Source organism: Galleria mellonella, unplaced genomic scaffold, assembly GCF_026898425.1.
Source record: "Galleria mellonella isolate WM207_F2 unplaced genomic scaffold, CSIRO_AGI_GalMel_v1 utg643, whole genome shotgun sequence".
NCBI lineage: Eukaryota > Metazoa > Arthropoda > Insecta > Lepidoptera > Pyralidae > Galleria > Galleria mellonella.
In genome coordinates this window covers 1,695,252-1,716,553 of record NW_026442135.1, presented here as the reverse complement: position 1 = coordinate 1,716,553, position 21,302 = coordinate 1,695,252, and the positions used below count along the sequence as shown (strand labels likewise).

The window sequence follows — 21,302 nt, the reverse complement described above, 5'->3', positions numbered from 1 at the left end:
TAATCAATCAAAAATAACTCATTGCCTACATTTTACGTGATATAATTAGATATGCTTAATCTATTTTTTTTATATTTGATATATACGTTATTACATATATATATTATGTACAAATTGGAATCGAAGCAGTTAGCATTAATTGATAGACTGGCAATTCTGCCAAGATCAAGGTCTTCAACCAATTCGTCCAATACCAGTGATGATGCAAAGGCTTCATATTACTCAGCGGGCTGTGGAGAGGGCTATGCTTTTAGTTTCTTTGCGTGACAGAATGCGAAACGAGGATATCTGCAAAAGTACCAAAGTAACCGCCATAGCCCGAAGGATAAGCAATAAAGCGATAAAGTGACAATGCGTTGATCACATAGCTCGAAGAACCGACAACTGATTGGAAAGAAAAGTTCTTGGATAGAACCCCGTATGAGCAAACGCATTGTAGGACGACCCCTGACGACCTCAAGTGCATTGCAGGGAGTTAGTAGATGCAAATGGCACAGAGCCATTCGTTATGGCAATCTATAGAAAAGGCTTATGTTCAGCAGTAGACAGATAGTGGCCAAGATAATGATCATGATGATTCTACCAATGTAACGCATGGGGGGTATCATGGGCGAAACAGTATACTCTGTTATATCCATGGTACTGCTCATGTCTATAGGCGACGGTTACCACTTTCCATTAGGTGGGCCGTCAGCTTGTTTGCCATTCTAAATTGTATAAAAAAAAAAAACAGAATACTTTTCCTTTGACTTCAATTTCATTTAGTATATATAACTAGCGGCCCATCCCGGCTTTGCACGGTTTTCTTAATATAGTACAGCCCCTGTACGGCTGATAATACAGTTTTTAATTCTACAGGTAAAAGAAATTTTAAATTTGCTCTAGTATTTTTGAGTTTAAACATTTGTAATGTATAAACTCAAAAATGCAATCAAATCAAAATAAAAAATCAAATGTATCCTCTTTATTAATAATTTAAATAAATAATTTTATTTGCACTTTTTTCTGTCTTGTTTTTAAACAAACAAATATCGAAAAAATACGTCATTCCGCTGTTTATTAAACGTGCTAATTATAAAACAAAATATTATACATTATATTTTTCTTAAAAAGATGAAAATATTTAACAAATTATTAAGGTATAAATCTTGCTTTAACTGCTGTTATTTGGCCTTCATTCCTTAAGATCTACAATTGTTTTCACAAGGATTTAGAAAAAAAAAATGTAATCCTATTAAATTCATAAAAATAAGTATATTTAATTTCATTTCCCTTGTAAATCCATAAATAGGTACAGAAACGATATTTGCAACAAAATATATACGATATCATACTTTCCTCAAATATCGATAATAAGTGATTAATTGATTAATGCAATATTATTTAATACAATGCAATATTAATTACCTAAATTGATGATATAATCATCAATTTTTGAATGATTATCGAATTATTCCATATTATATGTATTTTATATCATATATTATATTCTTTATTGCACTTGTAAATTACATTGTTAATGCATTTATAAATATTATGAGCAAGGGTGGACTTATCTCTGACAGAGATCTCTTCCAGTCAACCCAATGCAGTTAGAAAGCATGTTGTTAGCAGGCAGCTGAAGTGCTACAACTATTAATATTTAGAGTACATAAACAAATATACAGTTAAATAAAATATTAAGATACATAATAAAATCTACTATTACTTACTATCGAATCACATTCTTTTTATTTATAAATTAAAAGGTATTATTTGTAACGGTAATTAAAGTTTTCAGATCCAATTTATAAATATTAATTAAGATTCAACACTGAATTTGAAAGATAGTTCATTTTCAATGTTGGCAACATTACAGTGAGAGCTGTCTCAAATTTTATCGATTTGAAACCGGTATAATATTGGTTCAATCGTGCGTAACCAATAATAATATAAGAGCCAAGAGATAAACATTTGATATGGAGAACGGTGCTTTAAATTTATATAAACATACCGTGTGTTTGTTTAGAAAAATAATTTCTACAATGACTAGGTAGGTATTGGTTTACATTCACAACACAAATTTGTCAGCCGCATCTGTAGTGTTTGACGCGAAAGATTTAAGAATCTATTGTTTTTTCAAAAGGTGCGTTCATTTATATTTATAATATTCATGGATATTAAATACTCAAGTATTTTTCTACAGAAGCTAAAGTGACAAACTAATTAAATTTAAGAAAAAAAATCTTTGCGTGTTATGATGGTTCTTTTTTTAAATATATTTGCGGCTTCGGGTGTTCCCTTTCAGCCTTATTGCCTTTGTGATCGTGATTTTCGGAAAAATGAATATCGGAAAATACATGTTTTTAGTAACATCACAGCATTAACGTGTTTTAGAACTATTGATGTAGATAATAGATATTCTATACATTCAAAATAATTATTCTAAAAACAAACATCATACTTAAATTTATAAATTTATAAACTTGTTTAATAATATTTTATTGACCACATACGTAATCTGTAAAATGTTTTCCTGGCTTTAAATTGATGAACTTGAGTTATTTATTATATTTGTCCATACCGTCATCGTCATATCAGCCAATATCTGTCCACTGCTGGACATAGGCCTCCTTCATAAACTGCCATAAACAACGGTTCTGAGCCATCTGTATCCATTGCCACACTGCTATGCATTTGAGGTCGTCAATCCAACTAGAGGGGGGTCCTCCTACACTGCGTTTGCCCATACAGGGTTACCACTAAAAAACCTTTTTTCCTTTTTACCCATATACTTCAAGTAAAATATTTCAGGGGATATAAGATCAATTCTTACTAATATTATAGATGTGAAAGTGAGTTTGTTACCTCTTGACAGTTTAACGGATTAACCATTCGTTATTTACTATGTATTATGTGAATTTTTAACCGATTCCAAAAAGGAGGTTCACAATTTGATTTTATTTTTTATGTTTCTTACCTTATAACTCCGTCAATTTTGATTGATTTGGAAAAATCTTTTTTTTTTTTATCTGAAAGGGTATACTTACAGATTGGTTCCATAGATATTTTATCAAGATTGGTTGTGTAGTTAAATTTTTTGACCGAAATAACTAGTTTCATAGCTGCTTTTGTCATAATTGAAGTCGGTTTTCTTTTTGTGGGATACATTTTTTAAGTATTGATAATTAAAAAACACGGACATAATCGCGAGTAAAAACAAGTTTATTACATAGTTTTACCTAATAGTTAACTGGTAGGGAATGCCATACTCGCTATTTGAACAAATTTTATTAAGGAATGAATAAATACATTTTGTAGGCTGTTGATTATTTATTCTCTGTTCCTATCTGTCCGAGTGAAATATTTCACATGTTCAATCTCGGATAATTCAGTAATGAATGAGTCTTGTAACTACCCATTACGTTACATAACGGTCCCCAATACACGCGAACTGTAATTTTCGTCTCATTTTTGATCCAAATTAAAAGGCGAGCTCTCGTTTCGGAGCCGCGTCGTTCGGACTGGTTACCTCTTCGACCCCTCCGTTACTTACCAATCCGGTACCACTCCTATAGGTACATGGAACAGGAAAAAATATACATATAAGTAGTTGTATTACGCGACAATGGCCGCTTTCTCACACAACTGTTTAAAAAGGAGTGTAATATTTTCAGTGCTCATGTATGTATGTAAGTTATTATATTCCACCAAAACTTCTAAATACTTTAACAGATTTGGATGTTTCATTAGAATGTTAAAACTGTTCTCCTTGTTCTTAAGATCTATATTGTTACAACATGAAAATATTGTAAAATAAATATTGAATTGAATCCGACTTCATTCCAAGTGGCTATATTTTTTTTTTTTGTAACTTGATCATTTTTGACAAGGCAGTAGCTTTTTTTATTTGCGGAGCAAAAAGAACCTACATCCTCATAAGGGAAGTTTTGCTAGTAGTTGTCATACTTGGCAGGCGAGTAGGCAACCACAGTTAGGCTTTTAGATGTTTTAAGAGAAATGCTGCTACCCATCCCTTTACTATTAAGTTCCCTTAGTCTTAGCACACCCACAATTTGTATTGTTACCCCCTTATTCATATAAACTAAAACCTCCTACAAACTTTTTTTTTTGGCTATTGAAGTGTTTCATCGCTTTATTTCAAATTGAGAATTTAGCGTAAAAGAAAGAGACAAAACAACCCAATAGCTAAAATAGGTTTATGAAAAGTTTAACGTTTTTATGAATCAGGGGGTAAATCTATATAGCTTAGATTACATAGACAGAGTATAGAGCTTCAAAAACGGGTCAACTTTTTGTCGTTTTTCTTCGTTTTCGTTTTTTTTTGTCAGTGTCTTATATACTTGCGCATAAAATGTATTCTGACGTATTATTTAATAAATAAAATAAGTGTTTACGCATTAAAACGATGCAGATATTATAAGACAAAATAAATATAGAAGTTTATCAGAGGGAGACTTTGTGCAAAAATCAATTGCTTGGGTACCTCTGTCCCATTCGTGTTTCTACCGTGAAGTAGTTGTGTTTGTATGGCTGTGTTTCGGTTTGAAGGGTGGGATATGGCGTGAATTTACAGGGTACAGAGGAATAACACCTGAGTCCTCAGGAATGGCAACACATGGGGGGTATCATGGGCGAAACAGTATACTCTATTATGTCCATGGTACTGCTCATGTCTATAGGCGACGGTTACCACTTTCCATCAGGTGAGCCGTCAGCTTGTTTACCATTCTAAGTTGAATAAAAAAAAATAGAAGTTGTAAAGAAATCACTCGTAACTATTTATCACGCAAAATTGTATGAAAAAGTTGACCCGTTTTTATCGTATCTATACAAACTAAGCTAAGTATATACTCGTAGTTTATTTTAAAACTACGCCACTCTTGATCTCATCCAATAATGACAATTCAACCATGTTTTCTATTACAAAAAGTAGCCTATGTCAATAAAGCTTAATCAAACACACGTTATCTTGGACATTTATGTTTACCGTATATTTGTTCTATTGCTCAGAGCTTTAAATAACTTTTATATTTGCCTCAACTGCTATATGTGTGATATTTCTAACCATAATCTTAATATTCTTAAGGTTGTAGCACAGTTATCCTCTAGTCGTATACTTATTTTTTTATGTTACTTTGAATGGCAAAGACGCTGACCATCTACCGTCTAAAGTGCTAACCGTCGCTTATAGACATGAACAATACCATCCATATAACAGAATGCTATATGCCTACAGTACCCCTTATGCATTGCCATTTTTGAGAACTGCGATGTTAATGGATGATAATGGAATGGTAACCCCGTCTGCGCTAACGGTATACGCTGGCGGAGCACCAGTGAATGATAATAGGTGAGAATGAAAAGGCAGGTTAGTTAGCCCATCGTGATGAATACACCTGGAATTTAGTACGATGATTTCCAAGGGTAACGATGTGGAGGTCGACTGGACAGGGTATATTGCTAGCAATGGGACTGATAGTGCGCTTAACTAACAATCCCTCCTCCCCGCCCCTAAAAGAACTGCGATATTATGCCTCCGTACCCTGTAATTTCCTTGCCATATCCACCATTCTAATCGAAACACAGCCATGCAAGCAAAGCTTTTTTACAGTAGAAACACAAGTGGTACAGAAGCACCCATGCATACATGTCTTTTAATAAAATCTCCCTCTGTTATGTATATGTATATCACCATATCAGCCTTTAACTGTCCACTGCTGAACAGAAGCCTCCCTCTTGTATTTTGCCAGTATTTGCCACGTTTGGTAGGCGAATTGGCAACAGCAGTTAGGTTTTGGAGATGTTTTAAGAAGCTGCTGTTTTAAGCTGCTGTCCATCCCTGTCTCCCGCTCTCTTAGTCGCCTCTTATGATACCCACCGAAAAGGAAGGGTGGTCTATTCTATGCCGGGATATATATATATATATATATATATATATATATGTGTGTGTGTGTGTATATATATATATATATATATATATATGTGTGTGTGTGTGTGTGTGTATATAGTATACATGGTTTGTTCAAACTCGCAACTAGAAAGATACGATAGTTTTTTTATCCTAATAAAAATACACCCGGTAGGTGGCGCCAATGCCATAATAATATGTTAATAGGATAAGTGCGTATACGGAATAACTTACGCGACATTGACTATTACAGACGAGATGAATTCAAAGTCCAAAGTGTGTTGTTATTATGTTATTTCAGTATTATATATCGTCATACTCAGCGTCAGGGGTGTTCTTCTCTAGAAATCTGTCCGATTCTAGAATAAGGGCATACGGGTATGCGACCCCGGCCTCCTGAGCCGTTGCAGTGTCCCAGTCCTTTCCGCAACTGCAGTGACCCCCCCCACCCCTTTCCTTTTCCACATAAGTCCCTTATTCCTCTCATACACGTGTTCCCCTTGGAAACCATCGTGCTGATTTCCAGGTGTATTCATCACGATGAGCTAACTAACCAGACTTTTCATTCTTACCTATCATCCCTCACTGGTGCCCCGCCAGCGGATACCGTTAGCGTAGGCGGGGATACCTTTATCATCCATTACAAAAATTGTTTGGTACCAACGATCTTTAAAAACGCTTAAGTATACGCTGGGAAGTAGTTCCACGAATGCAACAAGTGTACACTCAATCGGTCTCAAAGTATCGATCCATCCGCGAGCCAGACTGTACGGGACAGGAACCAGTTCCTAACTGTATCCCGGTTGCGCAATGCGGGTTCGATGCCCGGCTGTGTTCCACTTGACAAACATAAACGTTCGCTTAAAGACACTTGAAAATCGCATCCTTTGGTACGAATCTACTCAATATATATGTATATATAAATCAGTCCCTATTCTAATAGTATTATTAAAACCAGAGGGAAACTTTGTACAAAAGTCGATTGCTTGGGTACCTCTGTCCCATTCGTGTTTCTACCGTGAAGCAGTTGTGTTTGCATGGCTGTGTTTCGGTTTGAAAGGTGGGATATGGGGGGTATCATGAACGAAACAGTTTACTCTGTTATGTCCATGGTATTGCTCATGTCTATAGGCGACGGTTTCCACTTGCTATCAGGTGGACTGTCAGCTTGTTTGCCATTCTAAGTTGTATAAAAAAAAAACTCAAAAACGACTTGATCGATTTAATCTTTATTTGTTTTGTTTTATTCGTTATAATACAGGAGTTTAAAAGTAAAAAAAAATTGGAACAACACTGAAGTTCAGCTAAAAAATATAAATCATAATAAAGACATGGGAGTTAATACAGATAAAGTAATGTTTGAGATTTATCTGCCTTACGCTTTTTTTAATGTATTCTTCTCATCTTTTCCTTATCCTATCCCATGTCTAGACGGAGTCTAAAAGCTTGTCTAAAGAGAGATTGGGTGGGCCGTGCACATTTTACAACTATTTGGTGCCCACCCCAGAGTCATGCGAAAAAGCATATCAGAGACTATATATACTATTTATACATACATAGGATATTTTATATACTGATTCACGCAAGTGAAACCGCGGGGTATGGATAGTTAAATTATAATACGCCAAAGCCTGTCTACTATTGGCGACGACAGCTTGCCAAGATAGCGCCAGTACACCACTCTCTTCAGTCAATAGACTTCCTTCATTCTTACTAATATTATAAATTTCAAAGCTAGTTTGTTCGTTAGTTACCATATAGCACCTTAACGGCTTAAACAATCACTATATGGAATGGAGAAGGATATAGGCTGCTTGTTATCCCGGTTGGCGGACGAAGTTGCGGGTAAAAGCTAATATAATGGTGGCGAAGTCTTAGCCTTAAATATATTGTGATTCAACTTCGTGGTTGTGATGTTTCGGTTTTTCCTATAAGGGCTTTTCCTTCCACTTCGATTTACTTGCGGTTTTATTCATTTCCCTAAATAGAACATTTGAATAAAATTATGTGGTCGCTTTGATTCCGGTTTTCTTACACAGAATCATGGAAAACTAATTGTACAGTATTAAACTTGAGACACGTGGGAACATTCGTGAACAACAGTTTATTCATTGATGATGACATTGACTTTTATAAATACGACCACAGACTAATAAATTAGCTGAAATGGTCATATTTCAGCTAATTTATTACTATTATTTATAGACTATTTGTTGTCATATCACGTCTGTGCTCAGATGAATCACTACATCTGTGACATACAACTTTTATTTGTATTTCTCTTTATCAATTAAGATAGAATGGTACACTTGCCTAGGTAGTTAGTTATTAGGTAGGTAGTTATTAGTAATAGAGTCTAACAGTCTAAGCTGGAGGGGGGGGGTGGTAGTAATGCGGTCTACCAGTCCCATTACTAGCAATATGCCCAGTCAAGTCAACCTCCTCTTAGTCCCCCCTAGAAACAATCGTGCTGAATTCCAGGTGAATTTATCACGATGGGCTAACTGGTCTGACTTTTCATTCTCACCTATCATCCCTCACTGGTACCCCGCCAGCGTGTATCGTTAGTGCAGGCGGGGTTACCAATCCTTTGGCATCCATTAAAAAAAAATTTTTAGCTAACAATATACCTCCACGCGATTTTTCCTGGAAACTATCGTGGTTAATTATTGTTCAGTTTGTCACGAAAGGCCAAGACTTGCTTCGTCCTCACCTATCATCACTCACTGGTACCCTGTCAATGAATACGGACAGCGCAGGCGAGGTCACGATTTAATTTTCACCCATTAAAAAAATCTAGTTATGCTAATTAGTAATGGTGGAAAATAAATTCATTTGAATGACGCCAGGTTAGTTGATCTGTCGTAGAGAATTCACTAGGATTTACATACATACATACATATCTGTCACGCCTGTCTCCCATTAGGGTAGGTAGAAACAATGGAACGCATTTGGCGTTCCATTGTTGGAATGGAACGCCAAATGCTTCTATTCAAACAAACCTCTTTCGCTTCCTCCACATTCCTCAATCTTTTCATACATGCTCGCCGGTTACGGGTACTTTTAATTTGGCCCTTCTTCAGCACGTCGCCTATTTGGTCAACATACGTCCGTCCAGGGCGGTCCCTACCGACATCTCCATTCATTCTTGCTCGATAAATCTCTTGCGTAATTCTTCTTTCATCCATCACTAGGATTTATAAATAATTATTCTTTCTTTCAATGATATCAGCCTTAAACAGTCCACTGCTGAACATAAGCCTCCCCCTTGAGGGGTTTTACCAGTAGTTGACATGCTTGGCAGGTGGATTGGTAACCGTAGTTTAGCTTAGGTGGTGTTTTCAGAGGGACGCTGCTGCCCATCCCTCGCCTTCCCGTAGTCACCTCTTACTACACCCACGGAAATGGGCTGGCCTATTGTATGCCACACGGGTCATCAGTCTTTAGTGTTTACTAAATATACCAAATATAAATATAAAAAAGAACGAATTCGTAACTGTCTTTGTTTGTTTGGGGGGAAAGGGGATTATTAGTAATGGAGACTGAGAATCCCATTGCTTGTAATATACCCAACCAGGTCGACCTCGCAATTCTCCCTGGAAACTATCATGGTTAATTCCTGATGAATTCATCATGATGGGCTAACTGGCCTGTTTTCTTTCTCATCTATCACACTTCACTGGTGCTCCGCCAGCGTATCCCGTTAGCGCAGGCGGGGTTTCCATACCATTTTCACCCATCAAAAAATAAAAAAAAACTGTCTTTGTTTAGGTGTATGGGTAGTCTTTATAAACACAAAGATAAGAACTGTTACATGTGTGCGTTTATATTAATGAATATAACTGTTAATATTATACTTAAGTTCACTTGATGACGTCTCTTTTCAAATTTGTTTTTTACGAACATAATTTTTTTTTATTACATTCAACATTGTGAGAAAACGGACCAAAGTTTGTGTAATAAATATCCACTACTTACCTAGGTACCCAATTACTTATCAAACAATTGTTACTAACTCCTAATTTAGTAGCTCTACCCGTCCATTTACGATAAGCGACAAAAAACACGATAATAGATTAGATTTGTATGTAGTTAGTATGTAATGTACATGTAAGGAAATATGAAGGTTTTAGATGCTAAGTAAAATAAATTTTAGTATTTTTATGGCAAACATACTTGTAAAAAGAACCTTCCAAAAAAAGGATAACAGAAACAATTGTAACCACTTATAAACAATATATATATATATAATAAAATTATGGAACTTTATTAAAATTAAACTTTATAATCCAAAAGTTATCACAGAGACCACTGTGAAGCCAACTATACTCCACATTCGTTACCATTTCTGAGGACCAAAGAGTGCCTCCGTACCTTGTAGTTTAACTGCCATAGTTTTTATTCCTTCTTTTGCATGATTTTTTTATTGGGGAAATAAATCAAGGTGATATAATTCATGTTCAAAAGTAAAGGAAAAATGGTTAAAAAAATAAATTTGACAGCTTTGTTTTTTTTCTGCAATGGACATTAAAAAGGTATCCAGACACGATTAACTTAAAGTGAACTTGTTCTTTTATATAATTTTGGGGCATTCAATGTTATGATGGAAATTTCCTCCTTCCTCTGGTATTGCAGGTGTTCATAGGCTACGGTAACCACTTACCATCAGGTGGGCCGTATGCTTGTTTGCCACCTCAGTGGTATAAAAAAAAATCCACTATTACGTAAAGAAGGGTTAAATCGAAACACATCCATACTAGTATACTTATTTTACTACTAAAAAAATTGGTCAGGTGCGAATTGAACTTATTCGCCGACGATTCTCTACATATATAGGACCTTTACTGCTTTATTCATACTAAAAATTACCTAATATTTATTATTATTGACATTTTAATTCGTAATTTCTTATTCTGGACCATAATTTTGGTTAAAAACTGGATGACATAACTAAGTTTGTTTTGGAAGTTTTTCGATAGTTACTCAAAATTAGTGCTAGTTAGAAACATCGTTTTGCTTTTCCTGTAATATTCACTTATACTTTTATAAACTGTAATTATTTCAAACAAATGAAGCCTTTTCATATGATACCTCACTTGGACTATTAGTCACATTTCGAAATTTCGAGTACCTCCTTTGGACCCCAAACAAAAAAAAAATATTTTTTTCCCTCGTGTCCTTATAGAACCTGATAGATCAATAGACAGGAACGTTTCTGGCCGAATATTTATTAAAAAATAATTTCTTCGACTACACAAACGAAAATGTTTGAATTCGCTAGTTAAATTAAAAAAAATAAGTAACAATATTTACTTAAGTTGGAAACAAGCGCCTTGACCCGATACCGTGCGGTACAGATAAATATAGAGACCCAGATACATTTACCGCTATATTAAGCTATATTAAGAAATGATTACATGCAAATTAGATATAGTCTATATAGTTATTTGCAGCAAAAGTGGCTCCATATACTTCATCTACTTACAATATTTCATATGTTCAGCAATGAAGTATGGAAAGAGGAAAATAAAACTTTTTTTTTTTAATGGATGATAACAGGGCGGGGTTACCATTCAACTGTTATCCAATTAAAAAAAAAACTTGTTAAGAATCGAACGTATTGTTGACATTCTGATTAATTTGGCTTGTTGTCGGTTTTTGTCTTCATCAAGCAGTTAGTAATAAATTTAAATTAATGTACTAAAGCCGTTAAGTGTAAAATTAATCCTTACTAATACTAAAACAGAGGGAGACTGTACAAAAGTTGATTGCTTGGGTACCTCTATCACATTCGTGTTTCAACCGTGAAGCAGTTGTGTTTGCATGGCTGTGTTTCGGTTTGAAGGATGGGATATGGCGTGAAATTACAGGGTACAGAGGAATAACATCTGAGTCCTCAGGAATGGCAACGCATGGGGGGTATCATGGGCGAAACAGTATACTCTGTTATGACCATGATACTGCTCATGTCTATAGGCGACGGTTACCACTTTCCATCAGGTGGGCCGTCAGCTTGTTTGCCATTTTAAGTTGTATAAAAAAAAATTAAAAAATATTAATTATTAATGTGAACGTGAAATTTCCGTATGGTCCCGGCATAGAATAGGCTACTTATTCCTTTCCCGTGTGTGTATAAGAGGCGACTAAGAGAGGGCGAGGAATGGGCAGCAGCGTCCCTCAAACATCTCCAAAGCTTAACTGCGGCTGCCAACCCGCCTGCCAAGCGTGATCACTACTGGCAAACCTTCCCAAGAGGAAGGCTTATGTTCAGCAGTGGATAGTTAACAGCTGATGTGATGGTGATGAATTTTAATGTGAGCTTGTTTCTTTGTTAACCATAACGGCTTAACCAATCACTGTGAAATTTAATATGCACGTACTATATGGGATGGAAAAGGATATAGACTGCTTTTATCCCACTCAGTGAACATATCTCGGTCATACAGACGAAGATGCGGGTTAAAGCTAGTAATAACAAATGTTCATCATTATCATGTCAGTCGTTATTTGTCCACTGCTAAATATATAAATTTACCAGAGGGAGACTTTGTACAAAAGTCGATTGCTTGGGTACCTCTGTCCCATTCGTGTTTCAACCTTGAAGCAGTTGTGTTTGCATGGCTGTGTTTCGGTTTGAAGGGTGGGCGTGAATTTACTGGGTACAGAGGAATAACACCTGAGTCCTCAGGAATGGCAACGCATGGGGGGTATCATGGGCGAAACAATATACTCTGTTATGTCCACGGTATTGCTCATGTCTATAGGCGACTGTTATCACTTTCCATCAGGTGGGCCGTCAGCTTGTTTGCCATTCTATGTTGTTAAAAAAAATAGGCCTCCTTCATAGACTGTCATAAGAAACGGCGCCATTAGAGGGGAATTGCTTATAAGAAATATTAATTAATTAATATTCTTATAAAAAATTATCCTCCTTTCCCGTCACAGTTGGATAAAATGCATTAAACGAACCTCTTATTGTTTCAGTTCGATGAGTTCGTGCGATCTCTCCAAGTGGACCCACAGTCCCCGCTGTTCAGACTAGTCACAGATGGACAGCCACCACTCAGGTAAGTCCTAGGACATATTATGTTACTCGTTACTAATATAATAACATTGTAACTAGGCAATGTTCCTACATGATAGATATTTAAAAAAAAAATTTATTTATTCAACCAATAGATGCCAAAATAATATTTTTTCTGTCTGTCGTTCTGTCTGTGTTTTATTTTGATATAAGCAGAGGCTACTGCACAAAATTGAATGCAGTTTTTATAAATATATTCTCGAAAGCTTGGCTTAACATATCGTGTATATTACAAGAGCATAGATAGATTACATGCTAGACTACTTTTGTACTAGTATATCAGTGTACAGTTAGTCCACTGCTGAATATAGGCCACCCTCTATTGGAAGGGTTTTGCCAGTAGCTGCCGATTTTTTGCTGCGAATTTAGTTTCAATCTTTAAACGTTTTGGTTGAATGTTTAAGCTAACTTTTACTTACTTTAGTGATTTTTTTTTTATGTACGATTACAATTTTTTTGAACAATTTTTTTTCTGTTAACCGCACCATATTACAAGTATAATGCACAGATTATGCTTCTGTATAATTTTTGATAGATTTCAAACATTGACCGACATCGTTTTGACCCCGTTTCCGTTGTATTTTTAATCTACATACAGAACAGATATAGAAATTTAAAAATATTACATAGATTTACATAATATTTACATGACTATTGCGCCAAGCGTGTTATCTATCGATCATAAAACGGATATAATAGATATTTGAACATCCGGTATGTACTGCAATTATGGGTATTGAATTAAACACAGAAATAGATATAAATATATAAATATTTATGAAGTATTTCTTGTGTATAGATACGTACTTTACATTAGAGTAAATTGTTTAAGGTTTGTATGTTTTGTTGTATAGTAAAAATTTGAATTTTAGGGCGTAGTGTTCTTAAGAGAATAAATACAATTTAATAATTTAATACAATTTAAATAATTTGAATGTATTTAGTATTAATATAAACCTACGTGGTTTCTGAATGCTAATGTAACATAAATTCTGTAACTTGTATTTTTATTGATAATAAAAAAAAAATAGTACAATGGCGGATTTATCGGATAATTGAGATTTTTAGGTTATTTTTTCTTTTTATTTATTACCAAAAAAATTTAGATTTGTCGCTATAAATCCCATGCATTATATCCCTATTATTATAAACATTTAAATGCGAAATATAAAGTACCAGATAAATATATACTTAGAGGTAAATTACTGTGAGCACTTTTTAAATATTTATTCTCTAAGATTGAATACACATTGTAATAATATTTGTTGCTTTTTTTTTTAAACAATTGAGAGTTAATGTATACGTTTAAAAATTATTTTATTATTTTTGGAAATTGTCAAATAATATACGAATATTATAGTTGTTTACTGTCCACCGCTGAACGTAGTCTCCCCCGTAAAGGGAGATGTGCCAGGCAAGTTGACAATCGCAGTAAGGCTTTGATGATGGTCTAAGAGGGACGCTAATCCTTTTTTTAATAATGGGACCGAATATAATATCCGAATGTACAAAATACAAAACACAAAGGGAAGTATTGATAGAGAAATATAGTCTCAATAGACAGGAGATTGGTTTATTTTCAAATATACTCGCAGAACCACATTCCGGAATGGCAAAATCTTTAATTACTACTATATTTTTGTATCAATAATTCCCTTTATTAAAATAAACTACTAAGATATTATGTATTTTTTTATTTTTGATGGGTGAAAATGGTATGGTAACCCCAACGGGATACACAGGCGGAGCACCAGTGAAGGGTGATAGATGAGAATGAAAACAGGCCAGTTAGCCCATCATGATGAATTCATCAAGAGTTAACCATGATAGTTTCCAGGGGGAACCGCGAGGAGGTCGACCTGGTTGGGTATATTGCTAGCAATAGGATTCTCAGTCTCCATTACTAACAATCCCTTTCGCCCCAGATATTATGTATTATTTATTTACGTATTAATGTTTTAAGTATGTGAGGTATATTTTAAGATTAGGGTACGATGAGGCTGACATATCCTTATAGGATAAAAGCTTCTAAATAAAAAAAGATAAAAAAAAAATAATGGGACCACACGGCGATCGAGAAAATAATGTACAAGTATACGTTGTCCCATTTTAGTACGAATCTATTATATATTACGAAATACACAATGATTATAGATTATAAAACGCGTGGTGCTACGGGTCATTAACAGTCAATTGCCCCGTTCAACTAGTAGTTCTACTTACATACTGAACTAGCCCCGCCCGTGACTTTGTCTGCATAATAGTGCAGTATATTTATAAACAATAAAACTCTCTATCTCAAAACTTTTTACAACTATTTAAAGTGTTTCATTACTTTTTTCAAAGTGCAAAAAAGAGACAGAACATCTTTGATCACTATCATCTGTTTTTTGGTATTACAATACAATTATCGTGTATATTAATATATACTAGCTATTTCCTGCGGTGCTATCCGCGTGAATCGGTATATAAAATATCCTACAGTTAAACACAGAATTATACAAAGCATAGCAACATTTTTTCAGCAGTTTATTTGAAATACCTTTAACAACACTCCTATCGGCTATATTACAGAATGCCTACAATATTATATAAAGATAATATAATTGTTACTGCGTATCTTATAATCCAAAACTATCACTTGTCAATGAGTTTGTACCGTCAGCAACAAAAGTGGATAAACGCATTATTTTTTTAATTTATTATAATGCCAAATAAACATACGGCACGGCTGATGGTAAACGAGTTTACCGTAGCGTATGGACGCCTGTAACACCAGGGATGTCACGCGTGCGTTACCGATCCTATTTATATTTTATCCCATTAATATTTTTAAAACCACTATACACTAGTTATGCGTAATATGAATACCTATCCGATATCTATACCTATCTATTTTGGGTTACTCTGGACGTTGATGGCGAAAAAGTCTTCATCCATTTCGATATCGTCCGTATCCAAAGTTTATTTTCAAGTATTATAAATGTCTGTTAACCAATACTATTTTTTGGATAACAGACTTTTAACATATTCGTTTTTGAACCAGTATATATTGTAACTAAAATATATGGATATTGCTATAATGTGTATATTACGATATACCAGAGGGAGACTTTGTACATAAGTCGTTTGCTTATGTACCTCTGTCCCATTCGTGTTTCAACCGTAAAGCAGTTGTTTGCATGGCTGTGTTTCGGTTTGAAGGGTGGGATATGGCGTGAATTTACAGGGTACAGAGAAATAACACCTGAGTCCTCAGGAATGGCAACGCATGGGGAGTATCATGGGCGAAACAGTATACTCTGTTATGTCCATGGTATTACTCATGTCTATAGGCGACGGTTACTACTTTCCATCAGGTGAACCATCAGCTTGTTTGCCATTCTAAGTTATATAAAAAAAAAAATATTACTCACCCCTACTATACAACGTTACATATATTTTTTTATACCACTGAGGTGGCAAACAAGCATACGGCCCACCTGATGGTAAGTGGTTACCGTAGCCTATAAACACCTGCAATACCAGAGGTATTACGCGTGCGTTGCCGACCCTGAAGAAACCTCTTAACCCCCCTTTTGAAGAACCCCATGCTGTAGGCTCTTGGGAAAACCTAATTGTAACCTAAAAATAATTGAATACATTAAGCTAATTTAGACTTTTTATACAATTCTCGTGATAATTTTATTCGACGACTTATGCAACGACGTTTAGGAATTTCGTATATCTATACCGTGTGCCGACTTTTGTTGCTGACTGTACCCATTTGAATCTACTGTCGACTATTTATATGTATTTATCTAATCTGTCAAATAGATACTACAATAAATCTATTTATATAGGTATTGATATATTTTTTAATTATCTTTTAATCCAAAAAGATATGCGAGAATTTTATCATAAGTTTAAATGTTGACATTAAGATATTTAGTTTTTTTTCAATTTGGCATCGGTTTTCTTGACGGAAGCCGTAATTGTATCTTTATTTTTATATTATTTTTTGCCCGCAACTTTGTACGCCTGTAAACAAAACCGCATCCAATTTGATACAGTAGTTTGTTCTCGATGATGGAACAAACATAGAGATAAAGAGATAAAAATAAAAATAAATATTGTTTTCGCTTCTATTGCTCGTATTAAACCTCCTTATTTAATATTTAATATTTCTTTAATATTTTCTTTGTATGGACTTCGTTATGTTACAATTTACAACCGACTTCAGAAAAAGGAGGTTCTTAATTTGATTGTATTTTTTTGTTTGCCACTTTAGAACTCCGTCATTTATAAAACGACTTGGATATTTTTATCTGAAAAATCGATTCAATAGTTTAGTTATTTAAATCAAAATAATTGACTTTGTCAGGACTGAAGTTGATATTAGTCATATTAGAAAATTAAATTAATAATAACAACAATTGCGAACAAACCTGATATCGTGGTGATGGATCGGGCACTCCCGAGGGTGTTTTTGGTGGATGTCACCATACCGCATGACGAGAACCTCGTGAAAGCCGAAACCGAGAAAAGGAGAAAATATCTCGACCTGGCTCACGAGGTGACCGAAATGTGGGGGGTGACGTCCACCGAAATCATTCCAATCGTTTTGTCGATGAACGGTTAACAACATCTCAGACGGTTGGGATTCCGAAAAAGATGCAAAAAGCGGTGCTCTTATTAATAATAATAAGGGGAGATGTGAATTTTCTAGAAATAATAATAAATAAATTCTTTAATAAGGTAACCAGGACCCACGCTATTTTTATACAATATTTATTTACATTAAATTATTACAGTATTAAATATACTACAAAGAAATAAAAAATCAATGTAAGCAACAACAATAACCTAACCTACTTTTCTGGGGGGAAAGGAATTGTTAGTAATGGAAACTAAGAATTCCATTTCTAGCAATATACCTAATCAGGTCGACGTCCACGCGGTTCCCCCTGGAAACTATCATGGTGAATTCCTGATGAATTCATCATGATGGGCTAACTGACCTGTTTTCATTTTCATCGATCACTCTTCACTGGTGCCCCGCCAGCGTATCCCGTTAGCACAGGCGGGGTTACCATTCCATTTTCACCTATCAAAAAAAAACCTACTTTTCTGTATATTATTGTATATTAATAAACTGCCTATATTGTATATCATATATCATTCTAAGCCTCATGAATCGAGAAAACGAGATTTTTCAATAGATGATAATGCAATGCTTCGCCTGCGCTATCGGTGTACACTGCCGGGACGCCAGTAAGGAATGGTAGGTGAAGATGAAACAGCTCAGTTAGCACATCGTGACGAATACGTCAGGAATAACTCTCGACAGGGAAAACCGCAAGCAGCTTTAGACTTGAGCTGCCCGCCCCAACAGCATATACCGTTAGCACGGACGGAGTTATCGTTTCATTATCATCAACAAAAAAACCTGACCTGACCTCACTGAACATATTTTCAACAATGGGATCATTAGTGCCCATTATTAACAATCTTTTTTTGTCCTGAGGAGACAGGATTATATCGTTGACTAGCAGTATCAGATATCAATTGCTACAGCCCTCCCTGGAAACAATCGTAAAGAATAGGAAAAGACTATGGGGTCATATGTACATGGTTTTGAAATGTCAATAGATTATTATCCTTATGGTTATTGTTACCCAATTACCATACGTAACAGAGTCAATAGAATAAATTATTATTTCTCAAACGTTTCGTTAAGACATCACGAACAAAAAAACATACATACCTACGTCATACATCCGTTGTTACATCAATTAACAATACCACTTCATTCTTCGTTTTTCGGGGGCGGTTCAAAGTTCAATGTGTATAATTTCTGGTATTCATGTATTATTGTTTGTAGTCGACAGGAATTAACGCGATTTTTTAGATAAACTATGATAATTTACCTGAGTTACGTCGATGTTTAGCCGTGTCGGTCCCGGCGTAGAATAGGCCACCCCTTCCTTTCCCGTGGGTGTCGTAAGAGACGAATAATGGAGGGCGAGGAATAGGCAGTAGCGACTCTCTTAAAACATCTCCAAAGCCTTACTGCGTTTCCAATATGCCTACCAAGCGTGGGAACTACTAGCAAAACCCCTCAAGGGGGAAACTATGTTCAGCTGTGGACAGTTAAAGGCTGATATGATGATGTCGACGTTCCCATCAGGTTAGACCGACCGTGGTCACGAATCGACTGCCCTGACAGATTCAGCCCTGTTATATCTCCGCTCCCGAGACACGATAAATGCGTAGAAGAAAATACTTCTATACTCGGAAGTGGAAGATATGACAGCGCTACCTCAGTCTAGTCGTGACCACCGCGGGTTTAACATGGTCAAAATGTCTAAATGAGTCAAGTAATTTATTGTAGTTTACGTAAATTTACGAGTTGATTTCTGTTTTTTATAAAAATTATTACACCCTTTTTGACGAACCCCATACTGTATTTTTTATAGTTATAATAGATACATAGATAGAGGAATGAGCTCCCTGTCAAGGTTTTTCCAAGAGACTACAACATGGGGTTCTTCAAAGAAAAGGGTAAAGAGGTTTCCTTCAGGGTCGGTAAAGCGTGCATAATGCCTCTGGTATTGCAGGCGTTCATAGGCTAAAGTAATCGCTTACCATCAGGTGGGCCCTTAGATTATATAGACAGAGCATCAAGTCTCAAAAACAGTTTTAGACTTCAACTTTTAAGTTACTTATCAGTGTTCTATATATTTACGCACAGAATGTATCTTGACGTATCTATATTTAATTATTTAATAAATAAAATGAATTTTTATGCATTGAAAAGATGTAAAAATTATAAAACAAAATAAATATAGAAGTTATAAAGGAATCACTCATAACTATTTATCACGCAAAATTGTATGGAAAAGTTGATCTACTTTTCTCGATGCATTTGTACGGGGACACTCTATCTATGTAATCTAAAGATGGGCTATGTGCTTGTTTACCATCTCAGTGGTAAAAAAATAAATAAAGTAGGTAACTATTGGTTAACAATCTGTGCGTTACATTACGTTAAGTCTGTGAAATTACATTAAAAATGTCAACATCCTACTTTAGCATACGCACATAGGTCTTCAAACAGCAATTAGGACCTGCAAAAAAGATAAACCAATAAACACGAATATATATAGAAGCTACGTTACTAAAGCAATATGTCATATTAATAATGGTTACCATATATGTGAAATTACGCACTAAACACCCAGTTAGTACCTATCTTTTTTTTTATACAACTTAGAATGGCAAACAAGCTGACAGAGCCCACCTGATGGAAAGTGGTAACTGTCGCCTATAGACATGAGCAGTACCATGGACATAACAGAGTATACTGTTTCGCCCATGATACCCCCCATACATTGCCATTCCTAAGGACTCAGGTGTTATTCCTCTGTACCCAGTAAATTCATGCCATATCCCACCCTTCAAACCGAAACACAGCCATGCAAACACAACTGCTTCACGGTTGAAACACGAATGGGACAGCGGTACCCAAGCAATCGACTTTTGTACAAAGTCTTCCTCTGGTTACACAATGTGCAATATTTCTTTCAATAGACATAACCCTTCTTTGCATGATTTTTTATTGATGAAATAAATCAAGGTGATACAATTCATGTTCAAAATTAAAGAAAAAATGGTTAAAAAAAATAAATTTGACAGCTATGTTTTGTTTTTTTTTTTTGCAACGGACATTAAAAAGGTATCCAGACACGATCAACTTAAAGTGAAATTGTTTTTTTATATAATTTTTGGGCATTCAATGTCAGATGGGAATTTCCACTATTATGCAAAGAAGGGTTAATTAATAATTTAATGAAAAAGCAATCAAATTTTATACAAATAATCACAGTGACACTCTAAATTATACTTCAATGTAATTACTGGTTTATATTACGTGTAATTTAGTCGAGAAAGCTCGACTAGTTTCTGAACCATTCGGGAGCCTTAATCTTGAGCGGCAGTGGCGCGAGCGCAAGCCTGAATGCCCGCCTCGGCCCGTTGAAAACTAGTCGAGCTTTTTTAACCAAATTATATGTTAAACCGGCAGTTATTACATTAAAATATAATGTTCGCTTACGAAACTTTTAACAATGCAACTCTCTAAATTAAATTACATAGTAACAAATAGAAACATTCAATCTCGAATAATTCATTCGATTTATTGAACAATAAATAGAATTATTATATATAATATGTAATTCGCTGATAAAGTTTTAATTCGCTATAAAGCAATTTCTTTCTGGCAAACTCATTACGGACTTACTGCATAGTTACTTTAACATCCCCTTG

The 21,302-nt window shown here is 35.1% G+C and overlaps 1 protein-coding gene across 2 annotated transcripts in view; it reads left to right on the top strand.

The window, feature by feature from the left end:
* The window catches only part of LOC113511167 (RNA-binding protein fusilli), a 141,748-nt gene that overhangs the window by 72,237 nt on the left and 48,209 nt on the right, over positions 1-21,302 (top strand). For both annotated transcript variants that reach the window (XM_052900348.1, XM_052900347.1), the window contains exon 3: positions 12,896-12,978. In XM_052900348.1, the coding sequence (XP_052756308.1) occupies positions 12,896-12,978 (83 nt within the window). The remainder of the gene's footprint in view (positions 1-12,895; positions 12,979-21,302) is intronic.